The sequence below is a fragment of the Oryctolagus cuniculus genome, chromosome 7, assembly GCF_964237555.1.
Source record: "Oryctolagus cuniculus chromosome 7, mOryCun1.1, whole genome shotgun sequence".
In the NCBI taxonomy this organism is placed as follows: Eukaryota; Metazoa; Chordata; class Mammalia; order Lagomorpha; family Leporidae; genus Oryctolagus; species Oryctolagus cuniculus.
The window spans coordinates 87,087,597-87,111,692 of NC_091438.1; the positions used below are offsets into that span (position 1 = coordinate 87,087,597).

General features: G+C 36.9%; 1 protein-coding gene across 11 annotated transcripts in view; it reads right to left on the reverse strand.

Annotated features, from left to right (window-relative positions):
- PRKACB (protein kinase cAMP-activated catalytic subunit beta) overlaps positions 1 to 24,096 on the reverse strand; it is a 223,868-nt gene that overhangs the window by 44,986 nt on the left and 154,786 nt on the right. The window contains exons 1-3 of one of the 11 annotated variants that reach the window (XM_008264968.4): positions 13,257 to 13,405; positions 1,841 to 1,864; positions 175 to 198 (exon numbers count right to left, since the gene is read on the reverse strand). The exons of 3 other annotated variants lie outside the window; for them this stretch is intronic. In XM_008264968.4, coding sequence (XP_008263190.1) covers positions 175 to 198; positions 1,841 to 1,864; positions 13,257 to 13,266 — 58 coding nt within the window. In that variant the 5' untranslated portion in view covers positions 13,267 to 13,405. Of the gene's footprint in view, positions 1 to 174; positions 199 to 1,797; positions 1,865 to 12,665; positions 13,411 to 24,096 lie in introns of those variants that run through there. 7 more of the 11 variants (XM_070076961.1, XM_070076959.1, XM_070076963.1 and 4 more) reach the window with 7 other exon arrangements.

The window sequence follows — 24,096 nt, forward strand, 5'->3', positions numbered from 1 at the left end:
ATCATTTCTGTAGTTTAAGCCCAACATAAAATTCAACAAAGCATTTTTTTATCAACTAAAACATTTTAACTCAATACACTTAATAAAATAAAACTTTATGAGAACAAAAACTTGCAAACAACCAAATAAAAACTTTAAAGGTAACATTTATTTTATTAAAAAATAATCGCCTACCAGATATTTCTGAAGAGGAGCAAGCTTGTGTCCAAAAAATAAATTAAACAGTGATTAAATCATACTCATAGAAAATAACATATTACCATGAAGTCACCAAACACATTTCCCCAGAATATATACAGAAATAAAATGCTAATATAGAAACTCAATTATTTGACTGTATGTATTTGAGTAGGACACTTAAAAATTCAATGGGAAAGAAAGAAAACCAGTAACTACTGCCCAGTGCCAAGTTTCCTTAAAGCCACAAGTAACAAAAACTTAAATAACTCATGGTGATATGGCTAATAAGATTAATATATAAACATTAAAATACATATTCTGGACCTATTGTGATACCATTTCTAGATTTCTGTTATTAAACTCTACTATAGGAAAGACACCACAAATTATAACACTTTTTTCACTCTCTTCTGAAAGACATGAAGTTTCTTTCATATATTATACTTCCATGGTGCTGGTTTAATGTTTTCAACAATTAGTGAGCACCTTTAGCACTGTCTGATAAGGTAGTGATTTTCTGAATACTACAAAAAATAAATATCTCTCTACTGCTAAGGAGATGAGAAAAGCTAAGAGATACTATAATGGAGTTGATAAGGACCACAACCAAGGCAATTAACTATAAGGAACTATTAGCGTTTGCAGGAAGAAATTCTTGGATAGTAAGGTAAGGCATAATTGAAGACACACAGCTTTTGTACTGAGTATTGAATAATAGAGTCCCTCTGGCAGATAAAGTTGGGGAAGAAGACATTCTAAGCTGAGATGATCTTGTATAGAAGGCACAGAGGAACAGCACAGTTTATCCAGGAAATGGCAACTGACTTTTAATAGATGAAGCATAGGCTACGAGTGTATACAGCAGTGGGAGGTGCTTGTCTGCAGTGGTGATGCTTTCCAATGTGCAGGAAGGAAGGGGAGTAAACTGTATTAGTTCACAGTTGCTAGATTTTATTTCTCCTGGGAAACAGAAGATAAGCTCACTGGCCAAGATACAGGGCAGTCAGATGGAGTATAGAGGGAATGATGAGGGTTAGAGGCCTGAACATTATAAACCTTGATGGCTAATGCAGGTAGTATGAGAAAATTTTCTGTTATGACAAGAGCAGGTATTAGGTAGTATGTGGAAATAATGAATTTGTTTTTTAATGGTATCTTTCTTATAATTACAGTATCAATATTTGTTACTAAACAGATTATTATTCATGTGCTCCCCATTGTCTTCGTAATTAAAGTGTTTTCATCTCCCTCTTTTACATGAATAAAAGTACTATTCTATTTCAGAGTTATCTAGTGTATGTATGTCAAAAGCACAAAATAGGATAGAAATGGGAATAAAATAACTCATGAAGACAATGAAGAAAATAACTGAAGAGGGAAAGTAACTTTCTAAAACTTCTGGAAGGTATAAATCTAGTCAAGTGTGTGAGTCTGTCTTCTGCCATCTCTATTTCAAACACCCAACTCTTTAGAGCTCTATTTGCTTTATCTAAGAATACCTTCTCCCTCCCCACATAGACACACTATACTAAAATTCATTTCAATACATAGAATTCATGGAAAAGCTAAATACAGAATATTCTAATTGCCACAAAACACCTCAAAAATCCAACTTACAACAATCAAAGTAACAGTTATTCTGTAAAGAGAAGTTTCCTACCAGATGCATCTGATGATTTGCGTGCTTGATCAAAAAGAATAAATTAAACAGAGATTAAATAACATATAAATAACATATTCACAAGAAGTCACCCACCTATATTCACTATAGAATTTAAAATACTTGCATATATATTATAGAAGAATTATGATAAATCCTTTGAAAATATATATGTATGTATATATATGATATACATATACATATTATATATATACTTTTAACCAATAAAACCCCTACTCTGGAAATATGTTAATGAATTATAATATTCTATTCATATAATCTGAAGTATAATTCAGGGGTGCTTTATTTAGCTCATACTACTCAAGTAGGTTAATTCAAAGCAAATTCATTACATCCTTAAAATGATAATGGTTCAAAAAAACAACATTAATACTACTACTGGATTTGTGTAATTTATTGGATTGGACCATGACTACTTTTGATTTCTAAGGCATTAATCTTTATATAAAGAATAATTAAAGTATTTAATTAGAATTTCATGAATATATGGAAATTCAATAAGCAACAAAAGCTGCATTTTCTGTTGTTACATTTATTTTACTTGTCTTTGCCCCTCTTTATGCTTTATGATTAGCTAATTCTTTATCAAGTCTTGGTTACAAGTGAACAGTGTAATTGACTGACTCACTAAATTATGAAAAATAAAAACTTTTATTATAGTTTTTATACAGAAAATATACTTTGGTAGATTTTAAATAAATCAAATTCTAGAAAGAGACGCATTATCTTATTTGATTCATATCTACCTGGATATCTGGATGCACTAGGAATCCACACAGTGTACTCATTCACAACCAGTCATATGTAAAGTTCTCTCAACTTCCTCTCTATTTGAGGATGCTAAAGCTGTGAATACTATGTTTGATGGGATTTTGTAATAAAAACTTAAACCAAACTTATAGTCCTAAAACTAATGCTCCAAGGCAATCATTCGGATGCACTTTATAATATCTACCACAATTTATGTCAAGAATTTCCTTGGCAGTTCTGAATTCACACATTCTGCCTTGTTGCCAGACAGTATGATGCTAGAAGTGGATCTCTAGATGATAGGGAATGTGCATTATCAGTTTAGTAACTATCAATAAATGATTTTGTCAATTTATATTTGCACCACATCCCTAATATTCCATAGCCTTAACAAAATGTGTTACTGTCAGACTTTCAATTTTTGCTATTCTAATGAGTATGAATATCTTCTGTTAAAGATTAAACAAGTTTCTCAGTAAAATTTTGTATTTTTTCCTTTAAAGGACTCATTTATTAGACTTGTCTCTAAGTTCTTAGAGCTTCAGTTGCTATTGTAAAAGTAAGACACTTAAAAATCACTTTTCTGTTTGCTGCTGTTGAACAGAACACAATTTACGTTTATATATTGATCTTATTATATCTGGAAATCATGCCTGACTCTCTTAGCAATTCTAAAGTTACGCTAGTAGATTCTCTTTAATTTCTTGTACAGATAATCACACATCATTTATGATTAATAACAATCTGTTTTATCCATTTTTTCTTGTCTTTACTGTTCAGGTTTTGACTAAATGCAATCAAGGAGAGAAACAATGACATTGACCCTCTTTTTCCTAATTTCAGAGAAAATATTTCTAATTTTCTTCTCTAATGTCTTTCTTGTAAAGCTATATGAGGGCATTCAAAAAGCCTGCGGAAAAATGGAATTAAAACCTCAAGTTTAGGGTGAGCATTTAGCTTAGTAATTGTCAACCACATCCCCTATCTGAGTGCTTGGATTTGATACCTGGCTCTGGATCCTGATTCCAGCTACCTGCTAATACAGGAATGGACCAGGCTGAAACTGGGAGACAAGAACTCAACTCAGGTCTCCCACATGTGTCCCAAGGACCTAGTCAATTGAATTATCCATCATTTGCTGTCTCACAGTGTGCACATTAACAGAAAGCTAGCATTAGGAGCAGAGCCAGGAGTTGAACTCAGGTACTCTGATAGAAGGCATGGGTGTCTTAACCAGTCACTTAACCACTAGGCCAAATGCATGACTCCTTTGTCACTAGTTTTAGATGAGAGTGTAAATGTGACATTTCTGCAAGGGGGTCTAAATCTATTGTGTCAGAATGTCATTTGGAGTACATATTTGTGTATGTATCTATTTTGGTTTTGGATTGTGAACTTGAATTGCAGATATGTCCCAGTATAGGGTATTCCATTAGCTTCTGCTAGTCTAGAACTATCCCATTAATATATTTTATTGGTGGCTCCTAGTCCACACAATTAATATATTAAAAAACCTAATCCTACTTGAGGGAAAATCAGTTCATTATAAATTCTCAAGAGAGGTATTTCGGGGCCAATGCTGTGGTACAGTGGGCTAAACCACTGTCTGTGGTGATGCCATCTCATATGTGGGCCTGGATGCTCCACTTCAGATCCAGATTCCTGATAATGTGCCCGGGAAAGCAGTGGAAGATGCTCCAAGTCCTTGGGGCCCTTGCACCCACGTGGGAGACCTGGAAGAAGCTCCTAGCTCCTAGCTTCGACCTGGCAGAGCCTTGGCCCTTGCAGACTTTTGGGGAGTGAACCAGCAGATGGAAGATTCTTTCTCTCTGACTCTTTCAAATAAATAAATCTTGAAAAAAAAAAAAAAAAGGCCTCTCTGTCTCTCTCTCTCTCTCTCTCTCTCACACACACACACACACATACACACACATCCTTCTCTAGCCCCAGGAACTCAAACCAAATAAAACAACTGTCTTATTTTCTCCCAGTGTCATTGAAGAGGTTTTATCTTCTAATCCATGCTTTCACTGAGAGTAGGGTCCTTTGAGGATCCTGGCTTTAAGAAGAAATCCCAAATTGGGTGGATCAGGGTACTTGCCTTCTCTCTCTGTAAGGCCATTTAAAATGAAAGCTCTTTAGTCAATAAAGCATGAAAATCTCCTCATAGTAGTTTACAGCTATGGCTTTCATTTACTACTTTTTTTTGCATCCTGGGAATTTCTTTTAATTCTTGCAAATTCAGGAATTCAATTAAGGCAATGCATGTTATTGTTTACTCAGTATTTCAAGGTTTGTTGTATTTTCATTCATTTTTGTTCTAGGCTATTACCAAGTTACTTAGTCTCTAATTTTAGATTTTGGTCTTTATAAAACAAATTTTGTGTTAGGCTGTAACATGTAAATAGGCCTGAATGTTTATGGAATTCTTTATTTATCCTTGAAGTTAAAAATTTTCACAAAGACATATTTAGGAGTATGTTTAAAAATCTTGTTAAAATGCAAGAAGTTCTTTAGATTTACAGATCAGGTTTTTCTTTAACTTAAGAAGAGTCTTATATTAGATTATTGCCTTTTTTTTGACAGGCAGAGTTAGACAGTGAGAGAGAGAAACAGACAGAAAGGTCTTCCTTCCGTTGGTTCACCCCCTAAATGGCCGCTGCGGCCGGCATGCTCCAAAGCAGGAGCTAGGTGCTTCCTCCTGGTCTCCCATGGGGTGCAGGGCCCAAGCACTTGGGCCATCCTCCACTGCACTCCCGGGCCACAGCAGAGAGCTGGCCTGGAAGAGGAGTAACTGGGACAGAACCAGCGCCCCAACCGGGACTAGAACCCGGGGTGCCGGCGCCGCAAGCCGGAGGATTAGCCTGGTGAGCTGTGGCACCAGCTATTGCCTTTGTTTTATTAATCATATCTGTTTTGTGGGGGATACTATTCATTTGATTTGCAGAATGTTCAATTTTATTAACATACTTTTCACTTTATACTTTTCATCTTGTCCATTTCCCCTGGATTCTGGAAGGGCTTATCAGGTTAGTTCTTCACATCATTGATTTACCTTGCTGTATTGATTGTTCTGCTATTTACTGCCTTTAATGCAGCTTTATATTCTGCAAATGTTATGTTTTTTTTTTTTTATAATCCTTCCTTATCACATAAAGATACTGTTTTCCATTGCGCCTGATTCTTGGTCAGCTCTCATTTCATCCAGGTCTCTTGTTTTACCTTCTTATCTTTCATGTTTTATTTTCATGCTCACTTCAAACTTTTAAGGATTGACACTGATGCTCTCTATAATTTGTTAAGTTTACAACGTGCTGCAGAAATACTGTCTAAACATAAATTCAGCACATTATTAATTTACTTTCCTGCAGTGAGTATTCTGCTCTTTACTGCTTCTAATGCAGCTTTCTATTTTACAAATAATAAGTTAGGTCTAGTATATTAAGGCTATGATTTATTTTTATTTTTATTTTTGATGGTCCATAACCCTCTTTATAGGCTCTGTATTACTTTTCTTATTTATTTATTCATAAGCAAAAAGCTTTTCAAAACTTTACAAATATCCTCCAAACAACATAATTGTTTTATTTTTGAACTTCTCACTTTGATCAAGGTGCTGCTAGAATCAACTTCTCAATCTTTTAGTTTATACATATTTATATTATCATTTAGATAATAAGAAGAGTCCTGTCATAACTGGAGAAGGAAAGGCCACTTTTTCAATTTTGAATGGCTTAGTAAATTTTCGGTTGTCCCAATATAGTTGTTTGAGAGTGAAAGAAATTAGCTGTTTTGGGTCTTACATTAATTTTCCCCATGGTCTTTTATAAGCCTCATTGTTCTAAACTAGTGAAGGTGAAACATTTGTTCTCCATGAAGGCAAACTACTCAAACTTGGCTAATCCTCTGCCTGTGGCACCGGTACTCCAGGTTCTAGTCCCGGTTGGGGTGCCGGTTCTGTCCTGGTTGCTCCTCTTCCAGTCCAGCTCTCTGCTGTGGCCTGGGAAGGCAGTAGAGGATGGCCCAAGTGCTTGGGCGCCTGCACCTACATGGGAGACCAGGAGGAAGCACCTGACTCCTAGCTTCGGATGGGTGCAGCACGCCAGACGTAGCGGCCATTTAGGGGGTGAACCAACGGAAGGAAGACCTTTCTGTCTGCCTGTCTCTCTCTCACTGTGTAACTCTGCCTGTCAAAAAAAATCATTGTTTAGACTTTGCAGCCTGAAGATTAATCTCATAAGGTGCATATCTGGGCAAATACCTTTTTTTACTATAAGACGAATACACTGCTTTCCCAGTTTCGTGTTCTTTTATTTTCAGTCAGAATCTAGAAAGGGTATTAATTAAGTGCTTGTGCTGGTTTGTAAGTTCCCTAAAACTAGCAGGTTAACATCTCCTTCTTCAGGCCTTTTCCCTCAACTACTGTTGGGTCATAGTTCTCACCAAAGACTGTGATTCAGTGATGCTGTCCTATCAAGAAGCACATGAACTAGGAGGACATATAAACCATGAACCTGTCAGCTGACTAAGCTCTATCTTGTAGAAGCAGCAGAGCAACACACTCTGTATGTATCGAGACTAACAAAGCAGAAGAAAGAAAAAATGTGAGGAAGAACGTGATCTCAGCAAGAAAAACTGAGAAAGGTGCTGCTATGATCCCAGTCAACTTTCCAAATCCTAATTCTAATGAAAATTAACTCTAACTCTGCATCCAGATAAAATCTGTATTATTTTCTGCTTAAGCCTATTTGAATAGCTTGCTATTTCTTCTAATCCAACAAAACCTTAAGACAGTTCACTCGATTTTTAAGTTTTTTTTTTTTTTTTAGTATTTCTTGACAAAACTGACTTAAAGAGCAAAACTTTCCCAAAAAGATTTGAAGAAAAAAAGAAATATTTAGAATGTGAAGGCACTTTTTACATTTGTAAACAATTTTTAAATACTAGAAACAGGAAAGTCCTGATTCATACAAAATTTACTTTCTTAATCATTTTAATGTAACTTCATATTATAGAAATGAGGCAGGAATGATAGTAAGCACTTCAAAAATTCATAGAAAATTGAATTAAAAGATAACCTTATTTTAGTGCAAATTTTTTTTCCAAAATTGTTTTTTAGGTCTCTTCTAGTCTTTTTTTTAATAAATATTTTTAGTATTATTTATTTGAGAGGCAGTTACAGACAGAGAGATGGAGAGATGGAGAGAAAGGTCTTTCATCCACTGGTTCACTTCCCCAAATGGCTGCAATGGCCAGAGCTGAGCCGATCCTAAGCCAGAAGCCAGGAGCTTCTTCCTGGTCTCCCATGCAGGTTCAGGGGCCCAAACACTTGGGACATCTTCTACTGTCTTCCCAGGACATAACAGAGAGCTAGTTCAGAAAAAGGAGCAGCCCGGATATGAACCAGCACCCATACGAGATGCTGGAACCACAGGCAGAAGCCAAGCTCACTATGCCACAGTGCCAGCTCCAGTGCAAAAATTTTGAAATTCATGCATATGGGTCTTCAAGCTCATCGAAATTGTGTATTATAAAAGAAGCTATGGGGATTTCAAATTCTTTTTGCGCCAAAAATAAAGTTATCTTTTTTTAATTTTTTTCAATTCCATCAAGGTGGCATGTACCAATGCCATCTCACTAGTCCAAGTGATCAATTTCAGTTCACAATTGATCATAATGCTAGGACTAAGAATCAAAGAGATCACATAATCAAGGCTGGTGTCTGAGAATACTAACCGATAGAACAAAAAAGGGAGAGAACGATCCAACATGGGAAGGGGGATACACAGCAGACTCATAGAATGGCAGATGTCCTAAACAGCACTCTGGCCTCAGACTCAGCCCTAAAGGCATTCGGATCCGGCTGAAAAGCCCATGAGAGTATTTCAGGCATGGAAAGCCAAGACACTCTGTCAAAAAAAAAAAAAAAAATGACCTAAATGAAAGATCTCCGTGAGTGAGATCCCAGTGGAAAGAACGGGTCATCAAAGAAGGAGGTACCTTTCTCTGAAGGGAGGAGAGAACTTTCGCTTTGACTATGACCTTGTCTAAATAAGATAAGAGTCGGTGAACTCAAAAGGCTTCCATAGCCTTGGAAACTCATGACTGGTGCATAGGGAGATTACTGATGCCATAAACAAGAGTGTCAATTTGTAAAGTCAACAACAGGAGTCACTGTTCACTTACTCCTCATGTAGGATCTCTGCCCTTAATGTGCTATACATTGTGATTTAATGCTATAACTAGTACTCAAACAGTATTTTTCACTTTGTGTTTCTGTGTGGGTGCAAACTGTTGAAATCATTACTTAATATATACTAAACTGATACTCTGTATATAAAGAGAATTGAAAATGAATCTTGATGTGAATGGAAGGGGAGAGGGAGAGGGAAAGGGGAGGGTTGTGGGTGGGAGGGAAGCTATGGGGGGGGGAAAGCCATTGTAATCCATAAGCTGTACTTTGGAAATTTATATTCACTAAATAAAAGTTAAAAAAAAGATCTATTTTTTATTTATTTGAAAGGCAGCATTACAGAGAAAGGGGGAGAGACACAGAGAGAAAATGAGAGAGAGAGAGAGAGAGAGAGATCCTCCATATACTGGTACATTGGTTCACAACTCAAATGGACACAAGGGCTAAGGCTGGGCCAGGCTGTAGCCAGGAGCCCAGAGCTTCTTCTGGATCTACCACATGGGTACAGGGACCCAAGAACTTGGGCCATCTTCTGCTGCATTCCGAGGTATATTAGCAGGGAGCTGGATCAAAAGTGGAGCAGCCAGGTCTTGAACCAGCATCCATATGGAGTCCAAGCATTTGCAGGTGGAGGGTTAACCTACTATGCCACAATGCCGGCCCCATAAAGTTATCTTTTAATTCCCCTTTCTGCAAACTTTTTGAAGTACTGTCATATTTTCTGATTTGAAACAATCAAAACACATGATTGATATTTTCACTGGTAATGTAAGAAAATGTTTGAATATGTAAAAATATTTAAATCATTTATTCTACAAGTATTTGTGTTTTCCTTGCTACGTTTAGTGTACTTGGTAATTAATGGAAACACAAAGATAAAGCACTGTGTTTGGCTTAAGAAGCTCAAAATTTAGAGACCAGAAACTGACAGGCAAATATATAGTTTCTTTTTATTTATTTATTTATTTTTTATTTTATTTTATTTTTTTTGACAGGCAGAGTGGACAGTGAGAGAGGGAGACAGAGAGAAAGGTCTTCCTTTTGCCATTGGTTCACCCTCCAATGGCCGCCGCGGCTGGCGCGCTGTGGCCAGCGCACTGCGCTGATCCGATGGCAGGAGCCAGTACTTATCCTGGTCTCCCATGGGGTACAGGGCCCAAGTACTTGGGCCATCCTCCACTGCACTCCCGGGCCACAGCAGAGAGCTGGCCTGGAAGAGGGGCAACTGGGACAGAATCCGGTGCCCCGACCGGGACTAGAACCCGGTGTGCCGGCGCCGCAAGGCGGAGGATTAGCCTAGTGAGCTGTGGCGCCGGCCCAAATATACAGTTTCAATAAAATACAATAATTTTTTAAGTTTATAAGTTCACTTTGGGAACCCAGAGAAATCACTTAATTCTACAGAGTTGAAAATGGAGGCACTGAGAAGCATGGCTGCTTCTTGGAATATTCATTTTAAAGAATATAGATATGAAAAAGTAGAAAAGAATTATAAGTGGTATAGAACGGCTACATCAAAATTTATGAGACATGCAAATGAAGCCAGAAAGGTAAGTTATTAATCTTGCAGGGCCTGCTAAGGTGTCTAACTTTTCTTAAAGTTTTCATGTTGGGTTAAGAAACAGGCATAATTGCATTTTTAAAGTTGCAGTATGGAAATTTATCTGGAGAAAATTACCAGGAACTGGGAGAGCTGTGAGGCAATTATTGTAAAGGGATTGAGAAGAGACAGAGTGCCTGATCTAAAAGCATTCCCAGTGTTAGTGAGACTGGAGACATTGGAGTGATTTCTGAGGTATTTCTGATGTAGAATCAATAGAACTTAAGGTCTGAGTGCACATCTGGAAGGTAAGAAACATTAGGAATGTCTCCAAGATTTCTGTTTTTACCTCTTACATGGACAGCTAGGTCATTTACAGAAACTAGAATCATTGAAAAAGGAAGAAATGTGGTGATGGCAAGAGAAAATTCACTTTTGAAGTGACAAGTCAGGTAATGACTGAAGATGTATGCATGGATGAGATACTTTGGAGAATGCAGCAGTAAAAGAAGGTGAAAGATACATTCTCAGAAAAAAAAACTAACATTTAACTGTCACAAAGGAGAAGAAAAATCACATACACATACATATTCCACGTATAGTTACATAGACTTAGATTTCAAAGTCTAGCATTGCATATTTTTACAAATCAAATCTCCCTTCACTTGTGATTTTCTACATTAGGAATGGCCTGGGAATTTCAACACTTATGGCACTAGTAAAAATCAGTTGAAATTGAACAATTTTGAAAAAGTGAGAATGTCTACTTTCTATTGCTATGATTCTTATGGTAGAAGAAAAGCTTTAAGGGAAAGACCAATATGATCAAGTATATACTATTTACAATCCACATCTTTCTTGAATGAAAAACTAAGCAGTAGAGAAGCAGCAACAATTTTCTTCAGTTAAAACCAACATACTCTATTTTGAATAGCTCCAGAACATCACAGTGGTTTATATGACAGACTTTCAAAGAAAAACACACACTGGCCTGATTCAAAGAACCCCAAAATACCAAAAATAATCAGGTGTAATCAGTTTTCATATCTGTAGAAATACTAGGAGGAGTGTTGACAAGTTGGTTTTGTAATTTTAGTTCAGATTTAGAACACTAGACCAGAGAGATCTACTTCAACAACACAGATATGAAAGTCCAGAAAAATTCATAATATTTTCCACATAAAAATATTTCTCTACTATGTAAGACCACTCTATAAACAAATGTATAATAATGTTAAAGAGCTTTATGTTGTACTGCAGTAGGATAAAGAATATTTATTAGTGATAAAAAGCGATTTCCAGTTATGTAAGAAAAGGTTCATTGATTTGGTTAAACAGCAAAAATTCAACTCTCTCAGATTCTGAATTCCAAATTCAGATCTTTTAAATATAAATTATAGGACTGTTATGTGATCAGAGAAATCATATAATACTTCTCCTAACAAGGACATCTGAATAAAAGATCAACTTCTAAACAGTATTCCTTTTAGTTAAGCAAAAAAGATGCTACTGAATTAAGCTCTAACCAAATATTTCTCACACTGACAACAGGATATCTATTTTTAGCTGCAGGTTTGGCTTGAAGTGAACAGCTTTTATCCTATGACAAGCTGCAGTATATGCTGTAGTATATTTTCTTAAAAAACACTTTTTGAAATGTTTAGAAAATATAAATCATATTGTAATAACAAAAAGGAGAGTATTTATCACAAACATATGTATTCTAGTAAAATAGTCTCCCAAAAAACTTTTTTAAAAAATATTTAACAAAGCCATCAAAACCAACTTCATGTATTTATTTCATCACCAAATGCCTATGTTTCAATGAGTTATAGTGAAAGCAATCAATAAATCAACAAATTTTGGCAGCATCCCTTTTTCAAAATTACTATTTAAAAATAATAAAAAGGAAGATAAGCAAAAATTAGTATTAGGATTACAAAGCTAATCAAAAGGAAATTAAGCTAATTATCTGTAGGATCAGATACTAAAAAGAAACACAAATGAAAACAAACAATTTCCCTCTTATCAGGGTGGGTCTTCTACTCACTTATAACAACAATGCCTAATGGATTTAATAAATCAATCCATATATAAAATTCAGAACTGATTATTCATATTTGCCATTAACAGTAAGATCATTCCAGTTCTTACTGGCTTTTAAAAGCAATTTACAATAATACCTGATTGCACAAGCATCAACACAAAATGTAATTCACTGTAGCTCTGGCTGTATAACTGTATCTTTAAAAAATATTTTTCTCTTATCGTTAAATATTTTAAAGATATATATAGCTAAAAGTCTCAAACAGCATACTTACCACTCATGATGAAAACCAACCTTTCCAAAACATATTGTTCAAAACAACAATCCAACAGCAAAGGGAGTTATGCTAATCTCTAGAGGTAGAAGAACCGATGGTGTAAACACAGACACTGGAACATGCAGCACACAGAAAATGAAAAGAGCTTTCTTTTGTTTTAAAGAAAAGCCCCTAGAAGCAAAGCACAACTGCCCAGCATGTGATATCACTACTAAATGTCACATTAATCCCAAAGATGCATATAACCAGATTTAATTTCTTTCAAGCTGGTTATCTTAGCCTCCTTCATATACCACCAGAACAACTCAAAATGGCAGGGAGAAAATGTTCAAACCAGGATGTATAAGATGTTCTCAATTATATCAGCATGAGTTGTTACCACGGCAACATTAGACCAGAATTATCGGTTCACTTGTAACCAAGGAATAGCTTTTCTAAAGCCTTAATCAACCAAGACAAATAAAATATATTTTCTTTTTAGAGCTACATGATTTTATAATTACCACGTCCCTTAAATTTAAGCATTGATCTGCCGTTTTTACATCTTTCAAAGCTAAACAAAAATTGCTGCTTTCTTCAAATACTCACACAATCCCATGTTGAATCTGGCAAGGAACAAACAGCAGAATGATTGCACCTAAACGTCTTTCAATTACACCAGCTCTTACTGCTAGCTGTGGACCTCACTGATATTAAAATGCTGTGTGCTGTTGCTACTGACTATTGGCGATGAATCTTATTGCCCAGATCGCTGATAGCTTTCATTTTTCATGAGCCAGAAAGCTATACTGCAGCACAAATGTTAACCATTTAAAAACATTCTATATTATGGAAGAGACAAAATATAATACTATACACATGCATTTATAAAGGAGAATCATGAAATAACATAAATAAACTTCCTTTAAATTCAGCATTACAAACAGTATTGGATGCCGCCCTTGTGGTATTCCAAAGGAAGCAACACACACAAAAAGTTACTCGCAATTATTGTTGAAATATACAATTCCTCATATCAAACTGGATTTAGACAACCTATTGTACAGCAAGGTGGGCAAACTGAATGGCTTGGTAAAAGACTGTTCTGATCCCCAGAGACCCAAATTTGTGTCAGCATGGTAAAGAGATATAGAATGATGCCTTGCAAGGAGAATTTCAAGTTAATTTGCCATTTTAAAAGCTGCCAGGTGAGGCAGGACTTCTGTTGATGGGGGTGTGAGCAGGTCAGGAAATCTCCCCAAGAAACAAACACAGAGCTGGAAAAAATTGTCAAAAACAATGATTCCATTGCTCTGGTAAATGAACAATAACAAACAACAAATTGTGAAGCTTTTATACATGAAAAACTGCTGAACTTTGCACAAGAACAGTGGGAGTCTATGGTGCTCTTCCCTGGGGCTGCTCCCATTCCCTCAGTGTTCAATCAGTATAGCACTTCCAGGGAAGGACTGGTGAAGCAGCTTCACTGGTGGAAGGAGGTGACTTGATTTGGAGTGAAGGTAAAGATCCCATATGAGTGATATTTTCAGTTAAAGAAAACTGTATGATTTAATAGAGAAAGTGCTCACCTCATAGTGTAAGTCTGTGGCCCTATTAGGGGTGAGCATCAGATTGGAGGCCTAGTAAGAAATTTAACAAGGAAAATAAAAAGGAGAGAGGCAGAGAACGGCTAAATAAACTCTCCAAATATCCCTGGCTGACCAGAAGAGACCCAAGAGGGCCTCATGGAAAGTTAAAGCTAGTACAGACTCAAAAACTCTCTGAACATTGAATGTGCCCCCCAACCCACACACAGTTCTATGAGCAGACTGGCTCCAAGTGTTCAAAAACAGCTTCTGATCAACTGTTGAGTAACAACTAAGCTATGGAAACACAAGATAATCCCTAGGAAGCTAGGTTAAAAATTAAAAATTGTAAGAATAAAAAACATGAAGAGAGAAATCAACCATACATCATATGGACATGGATTCCATAGATTAAGATCAAGCAAGTTATTAAAATAATAGATAGATAATACCAACCCCAGAGAAGAAAAAATAACCAGAATCCAGAGCTACTACCAACATATTATTTTTAATAGCTCATTTTTGACAAAAACTTGTGAGGTCCATAATGAGGGGAGAAAATAGTAGTCCCTGAATGCACTCTGATGTAGCATTTAGCAGATGAAGACTTCAAAATAGCTATTTTTTTTTTTTGACAGGCAGAGTGGACAGTGAGAGAGACAGAGAGAAAGGTCTTCCTTTTGCCATTGGTTCACCCTCCAATGGCCGCCACGGCTGGCGCACTGCGGCCGGCGCACCGCGCTGATCCGATGGCAGGAGCCAGGTATTTATCCTGGTCTCCCATGGGGTGCAGGGCCCAAGTACCTGGGCCATCCTCCACTGCACTCCCTGGCCACAGCAGAGAGCTGGCCTGGAAGAGGGGCAACTGGGACAGAATCCGGCGCCCCGACCGGGACTAGAACCCAGTGTGCCGGCACCGCAAGGCGGAGGATTAGCCTAGTGAGCCGTGGCGCCGGCCCAAAATAGCTATTTTAAATATGTTAAAAGAATTAACAAGAAACTATGTTTAAAGAATTAAAGGTGGGGCTGGTGCCGTGGCACGGTAAATACTTTGCCTGTGGCGACGGCATCCCATATGGGCACCAGTTCTAGCACGGCTGCTCCTCTTCCAATCCAGCTCTCTGCTATGGCCTGGGAAAGATGTGGAAGATGGCCCAAGTCCTTGGGCCCCTGCAACCACATGGGAGACTGGGAAGAAGCACCTGGCTCCTGGCTTCAGATTGGCACAGCTCTGGCTGTAGCGGCCATCTGGGGAGTGAACCAGCAGATGGAGGACCTTTCTCTCTGTCTCTTCCTCTCACTGTAACTCTACCTCTCAAGTAAATAAATAAAATATTAAAAAAATAATTAAAGGAAAATATGATGGCAATGATGCAGCAGGTTTGGAATTTCAGTAAAAGGAGACACTATTTTAAACATAAAAATATAGACTAGAAATGTCAATAGCTGAAATTTAACAGCACATTAGAGGCCTGGGCAAAAGATCAGATAGTGAACTTGAAGGTAGAACAATAAAAAGTATCCAGTTTGAAGAACATAGAGAAAAGACAAGAGAAAGATGAACAGAATATCAAGAATTTATGGAACATCAAGGATGCCAACATATAATCAATGGGAATTTGAAGGATAGGAGACAAAGGATGCAGAAAGGATATTTGAAGAAATAATGGCTGAAAATGTCCCAATCTGACAGAAATCACTAACTTATAGACCTAAGAAACTCAACTATTGGCAACTATGATAAACACAGAGATCTACATCTAGGCACATACATTCAAGTTACTGAAAGAGGAAATCTTAAAAGCCACAAGAGAAAGGTATACCAAGAGAAAAAACGACTAATAAACAGGGGAAAACAATATGATCACTGATGATTTCTCATTAGCAATATTAGAAGCCAAAGGCAGTGAAATGATATACCCATAGTGCTATATTCATGAACTTTTTTTTTTTTTTTTTTTTGACATGCAGAGTGGACAGTGAGAGAGAGAGACAGAGAGAAAGGTCTTCCTTTTGCCGTTGGTTCACCCTCCAATGGCCGCCGCTGCAGCCGGCGCACCGCGCTGATCCGATGGCAGGAGCCAGGATCCAGGTGCTTTTCCTGGTCTCCCATGGGGTGCAGGGCCCAAGCACCTGGGCCATCCTCCACTGCACTCCCTGGCCATAGCAGAGAGCTGGCCTGGAAGAGGGGCAACCGGGACAGAATCCGGCGCCCCGACCGGGACTAGAACCCGGTGTGCCGGCGCCGCAAGGTGGAGGATTAGCCTATTGAGCCACGGCGCCGGCCAAAACTTTTTAAAGACCTCTCATACTTAAGACAATGATACCAGACAATAAATAACTCAAGATGACAGGAAGATACGAAGAGTACTGGAAATAGTAGATAGGAAAAGGATTATATAAAAATCTGTTATTCTGTTTTCTTCTTTTAATTGCCTTGGAAGACTTAAAATTGTGTGAAGCTATAATTATAATATGGATTGCTGTGTTTATAAAATATGCAGGTGTAACATGTGAAAATAATAATGAATTTGGAGAAGAAATGAAGCTGTATTGTTTGAAAATACTTCTAGTTTACCAGAAGATAAAATGAATATTATAATTTCTAAAGCAACTATTAGAGAAATAACTTTGAAAAATTTAGTGAAAAAAACAACAGAAGAATTAAAATGGCACAATTTATTTTTTTTTTCTCTCTTTTTTTTTTTTATCTTTTATTTAATGAATATAAATTTCCAAACTACGACTCATGGGTTACAATGGCTTCCCCCCCCATACCGTCCCTCCCACCAACAACCCTCCCCTTTCCCACTCCCTCTCCCCTTCCATTCACATCAAGATTCATTTTCGATTATCTTAATATACAGAAGATCAGCTTAGTATACCTTAAGTAAGTATTTCAACAGTTTGCTCCCACACAGAAACATAAAGTGAAAAATAATAGATGATTTTTTTAAAATGATGATGAAATCAGATCAGACCTATTGTCATGTTTAATCCCAGTGAGAGTCAAGTTGGGAATTGAAAATTTCTTTCTTTCTTTTTTTTTTTTTTTTTTTTTTTTTACAGAAGATCAGTTTAGTGTACATTAAGTAAAGATTTCAGTCGTTTGCACCCCCATAGAAACACAAAGTGAAATATACTGTTTGAGTACTCGTTATAGCATTAAGCCTCAGTGTACAGCACGTTAAGGACCGAGATCCTACATGAGGAGTAAGTGCACAGTGACTCCTGTTGTTGACTTTACCAATTGACACTCCTGTTTATGGCATCAGTAATCTCCCTATGCACCAGTCATGAGTTTCCAAGGCTATGGAAGCCCCTTGAGTTCTCCGACTCTTATCTTGTTTAGACACGGTCATAGTGGAGGTTCTCTCCTCCCTTCAGAGAAAGGCACCTCCCTCTTTGAAGACCTGTTCTTTCCACTGGGATCTCACTCACAGAGATCTTTTTGCCAGAGTGTCTTGGCTTTCCAAAAATGGCACAATTTATATTTACTTTATACAAAAGAAGGCCTAAAAAAGAGAGGAATAACAATAACAACAACAAAAACTATCAGACATATAAAACAAACAGAAAATAAAATATGCAAATCCAACCATATCAATAATTATTACAAAAGGACACTTAATAATGACAAAAAGATCAACATATTTGGGAAATTTAAAGTTAGAAATGTATATGGATCTAACAGAAGAGTCACCACAATACCAAAACAAAAGTGACAGAATTGAAAAAAGAAGTAGAGAATTCAATAATTATACAGTCATGTGATGCTTATTGATGGGGATATATTCTGAGAAATTCATCATTATAATATTTTATGATTGTGCAAACATTGTGAAGTGTACTTATAGAAACCTCAATGGCATGGCCTACTACGCACCTTGGCTATATGTTATAGCCTATTGCCCTGCTAGATTTACTGCTCTGATTTGCTGTGCCAGACTATTCTTGTTAGACTAGGTCTGGCAAGTAATTTTCCTCCACCATCTTACATAGTTAACAAGAATTTATCATCTGCCTTCATATCAGCACTCACAGAGTCACCACTCACTTCAACATCAGGTAATGAATAACAATTCTTGACTTGTTTAACCACTTAGAGCTGGCAGTAAATTTAATATTGTAGTTGAGTCCAGACTTTTCTTTCAACATGGCAAATAAACATTTTGTTTTGGTCATGATCATCATGGTGCTAAGGAGGATATGTTTCTGTATATTATCTTCAATTCAGCTCATTAGAAAATTTCCATAAATGATATAGGCTCTTCTTAAATTTTTATTAGTTTTGTTGCCTTCAACGAAGTAGATCCCTTAACAGTTTCTATCACTTTTATCTTTGTTTTTCAAGATCATAGCTGTGGTGATATGAAATGTGACTAATGAGCAAAAACCATCACTAATTTTCCACCTTTGCAGTCTTAAACACCTTGAATTTAATTTCCAAGTCAATCATTTGATGTAGCCTTTTACTGGTAATACTAGCAACGGATCTTGTAATGCTTAGGAGCCATGATAAACCAAGCAAAAGATTAAATCAAGCATATGAGAAAATGATGCAATCAAGAAACAGTATGAGATGAATGAGGCTGTTGCTAGTGTAATATGGCATACTATTTTACAGTAAGCTTTTTTAATAAATAAAGGTATAATCTAAAAATTATAAAATAAAGAATTAACACACAAGCCGGTAACATAGATTCTGATTATCAAGTATTATGTACTGTGCATAACTGTGTTATCCCTTTATTCAATTGGCAACACAGTAGGCTTTTTTTTTTAACAGAAGCATCACCACATACACATAATGTATTGTACTACAATGTTATGATGACTAAGATGTCACTGGGTTATAAGAATTTTTGTTTCATTATCTTATTGGAACACCATAATGTATGTTGTTTATCACTAACTAAAACATCATTATGCAGAGTTTGATTGCAGTCAGAGATTTCAATATCCTCTCTCAATAACTCATGGAAAAACTTGACAGGAAATCAGCAGCAATACTCAAAACTTGAATAAAACAAAAAAAAACTTCACATATATAAAAATAGTGCCTAATACCAACAGAATACGTATTCCCATAAAATGTATGTGGAAGTCTACATTAATCAGAGGATGAGCAATATAACACTTCTCAATTTTAAAGGATTATTAAATCAAAATATGAATTAAATTAGGAATCAACAACAGAAATAAACTTTGGAAAACTCCAAATATTTGGTTGCTAAACAAAGATCTCATGAGAAATTAGAAAATATTTGAAACTGAATGGAAATCCTATCAACTTTTATAGGATGTAGACAAAGCAGAGCTTAAAGGGAAATTCATAGCTTTACTAACTAAGATTTAAAAGAAAAAAAAAGGACTTAAATCAATAATTTAAGCTTTCACATTAAGAAACTAAAAAAGAAGAACAACAAAACAAAATAAAAATCCCAAAACAGGGGCTGGTGTTGTGGCATAACATGTTAGGCTGCCACTTGTAATGCCAGCATCCCATATCTGAGTGTCAGTTCAAGACCCAGATGCTCTTCTTCCAATCCAACACCCACCTGCTGTGTTGGGAAACCAGTGGAAGATGGCTGAAGTACTTGGGTCCCTGCCACCCACATTGGAGACTCAGATGGAGTTCTACAGTCTTGGCTTTGGCTCGGCCCATCTTTAGCTACTGCCACTCTTTGGAGGGTGAACCAGCAGATGGAAGATCTCTTTCTCTTTCCCTGTCTTTCTGTCTTTCAAATATGAATGTACATACTTACATACATACTACATAAATTATTTTAAAAAGAAAAATTAAACACCCTCCAAAAACAAACAAAAAAAACAAAAAGGAGAGATCATAGAACAATTCAATGAAATAGAAAACAGAAAGACAATAGAAAAAAATAAATGAAACCAAAAGTGTCATTGGTAAAAATTTAGCTAGACTGAATAAAAACAAAGAATACACTAATTAACAAAATCAGGAATCAAAGAACAATATCACCATTGATATTAGAGAAATTTAAAGGATTATAAGGGAGTACTAGAAACAACTTTATGCCAATCATGTAAGATAACTTGAGATGAAATGGAAATTCAAAGGACCCAGAATAGCCAAAACAATTTTTATATTACTTGATTTCAAACCTTAGGTTATAGAATCAACACAGTGTGGCACTGGGAAAAATCAAGAATTCAGAAATAGATCCATATATTTGTGGTCAATTAATTTTTTTAAAAGATTTTTTTTTTATTTGAAAGGCAGAGTTAAAAGACAGAAAGAGAGAGAGAGAGAGAGAGATCCTCTATCCTCTGGTTCAATCCTCAAATGGTCACAGTGGTCAGGGCTGGGCCAGGCTGAAACCAGGAACTTCTTCCAGGTCTTCCACATGGGTGCAGGGACCCAAACTCTTGGGCCATCTTCCACTGATCTTCCCAGGTGATTAACAGAGAGCTGGGTCACAAGTGGAACAGCTGGGACTTGAACCAGCTGCCATATGGGCTGCTGATGCTGCAGGTGACAGCTTAACCTGCTACCCATCAATTAATTTTTGACAAATGCAGAAAGGAAAACGTTTGCAACAACTGAAGCGGGATATCCACATTAAAAAACAACAACAACAACATTGATCCATACCTTATACCACATACAAAACTTAACAATGGATTTGTATGGGGCCGGTGTTGTTGTGTGGCTGGTAAAGCTGCCACCTGTGATGCTGCAATCCCATATGGGTGCCAGTTTCAGTCCTGGCTGCTCCTCCTCAGATCCAGTTCCCTGCTAATGTGCCTGGAAAAGCAGTAAAAGATGGCCCAAGTACTTGGGCCCTTGCCACCCACATGGGAGACCGGGATGAAGCTTCTGGCTCCTGGCTTCAGCTTGATCCAGTCCTGGCCCAGCCCTGGGCATTGTAGTCATTTAGGGAGTGAACTACCAGATGGAAATTTCTCTCTCTCCATCTCTCTCTCTCTCTCTAATTCTGTCTTTCAAATAAATAAATAAATCTTTAAAAAATGGTTTTGTAGAAGAAAGTACAGATTAAAATTTTCCATTGCTTTGGGCTAGACAAATATTGCTTCAATATTGGCACCAAAAGTAAACCCCCCGCCCAAAAAGAGAGATAAATTAGACTTTACTAAAATTATAAACTTTTGCACTTCAAAGATATCACTAAAAATGACAGGACAAGCTGCAGCTAGCAGAAAATGTAGAATTTCATATCTGGGAAAGAACAGGTTCAGAATATATAAAGCATTCTTGAGACTTGACAAAAAGAAGACAAACATTTCAGTTTTGAAAGTGGGCAAAAGATTTAAAAATATACTTCTCCAAAGTAAATGCAAACAGGATTACATCATCATCAGTTATTTGGGAAAACCAGACTGAAAACACAACTGAGGAACAGCAATTCACACCCACAGAATGGCTACAGTCAAAAAGACTGGTATCAAGAACTGGTGAGCATGTGCAGAAATTGCAAACCTCTTACATGAATGGTGGCAATGCAAACTGGTGCAGCCACTTTGGAAAACACTTTGGCAGTTTCTTAAATGGCACACATAAATTGATAATATGACCTAGCAATTCTATTCTTAGGTATCTATGCAAAAGATATGAAAATATATGTCCACACGGACATGCTTTCAAATATTTATAGTACCATTATCCAAATATCCAAAAACTGGAGACAGTGCTCATGGTCATCAACTGCAGAATGGATAAACAAAAGGTGTTAAATCCACATGAAATAGTGTAATTCAGTAATAAAAAGGAATTGCTGGTTGATAAGTTCTACAACACGAATATTATTTCAAAATATTATTTCAAGTGGAAGAAATCAGAAACAATATATTACATAATTTCATTTTTATAAAATTTTTAGAAGAGGAAATCTAAAGAGACAGCAGATTAGTGTTTATCTGAATTGAGGTGAAAGTAGAGATGAATTTTGGGTGATGGAAATTATCTAAAACTGAACTGTGAGAATGCTTGCATAACTTCATAAATTTATTAATTACTAGAACCATACATTTATAATGAGTTTTATGGCATATATATTATACCTCAATTTTAAAAAAGTTATCAAGTGCTATATCACCTAGGTAAAGAAAATCTACTTGGAGCAGATCTTCGCTACTCCCTTCAGTGGACAACTTCATTATGTAAATTTGAGGCTAGCAGGCAGCTATTACCTTTGGGAAATGATCTAACAAAACCTTATGGGATTTGGTAAAGGATGTTTCTTCTCAAAGCTCTGTGGTAAACAGAACTAATTAATGGGAAAAAGATAAAACACATTTGCATAAAAAATAAAACAAGAGTTCTGAATGTATATCAAAATAGAGCCCATCCTTTCTGAGGTTCAGAATGACCAGAACCTCTTTCATAAATTTTAGCAACAAATCTATGCACCACAAATGGGAAGACACACTCTAGCTTTATAAACAGACAATCTGAGTGATGATTTAGGCTTAACATTAGACACATTGCAAGGCTAAATCTAAGTGCTTGGCAAAGGCCAAGCAGGTAAAACAATAGAAGTAGTGAGTGTTACAGCAAATCAGACACTATACACCCTGATTGGAAATGACAGTTACTTAGCGCTGCCCACTATTTCTCATATGAGCCAAGCAGGTCACTATAACCAGTTTTTCTAATGGTTCAAGAATATAAAAATCTAGATATCTATATGACTGTTGATTTAAAATAATAGTATTTTATACTTCTGTATTATGTAAGTTATCAAATTCAATTATATTTTACTATTTTTATTTTTTTATTTTTATTTTTATTTATTTATTTATTTTTTAAGGCAGAGAGACAGAGGGAGACCGACAGACACAAATACACATACAGAGAGAGATCTCCCATTTGCTATTCACTCCTCAAAGGCCTGCCAAAGCCAGGGATAGGACATGCCAAAGCCAAGGGGTTGAAACTCAACCTGTCTCTTATATAGGTGTCAGGGTCCCAAATATTTGAGCTATAATCTGCTGCCATCCAGGGTGCACATCAGTAGGATGCTGTATTGGAGCAGATTCCAGACTTGAACTAAGCACTCCAATATGGCATGCAGGCTTTCCAAGTACCATCTTAACTGCTACACCAAATATCCGATCCAAATTGAATTATTTAAAAAACATGGTGAAGATTAAATAAAACAAATCTGTGAACTATATTTGGGTCATGAACTACTGGTTTACTAACCCTGGACTAGCTGTTTAAGGAAGGTAGGCTAATTTTGACAAAGTGAAGAAGGGCTGAAAACACCTCATACTTCCAATCTGGCAAGAAAGTCAGGATTGGCCAGCGCCGTGGCTTAATAGGCTAATCCTCCGCCTTGCAGCGCCAGCACACCGGGTTCTAGTCCCGGTCGGGGCGCCGGATTCTGTCCCGGTTGCCCCTCTTCCAGGCCAGCTCTCTGCTGTGGCCAGGGAGTGCAGTGGAGGATGGCCCAAGTGCTTGGGCCCTGCACCCCATGGGAGACTAGAAGCACCTGGCTCCTGCCATCGGATCAGCGCGGTGCACCGGCCGCAGTGTGCCGGCTGCAGTGGCCATTGGAGGGTGAACCAATGGCAAAAGGAAGACCTTTCTCTCTGTCTCTCTCTCACTGTCCACTCTGCCTGTCAAAAAATTAAAAAAAAAAAAAAAAAGAAAGTCAGGATTAAAAGCATATGAGTTTAAATAAAAGAAACAAATTTGCTGATGTAATCTTTGAATAAACATAATATTGGTAAAAGATGACTGTCCTCTGACTAAGAATCACTGAGGTGGCCGGTGCTATGGTGCAGTGGGAAAAGCCACCACTTGTGGTGCCGGCATCCCATCCGGGCACTTGTTCAAGTCCCGGCTGCTTCATTTCTGATCCAGC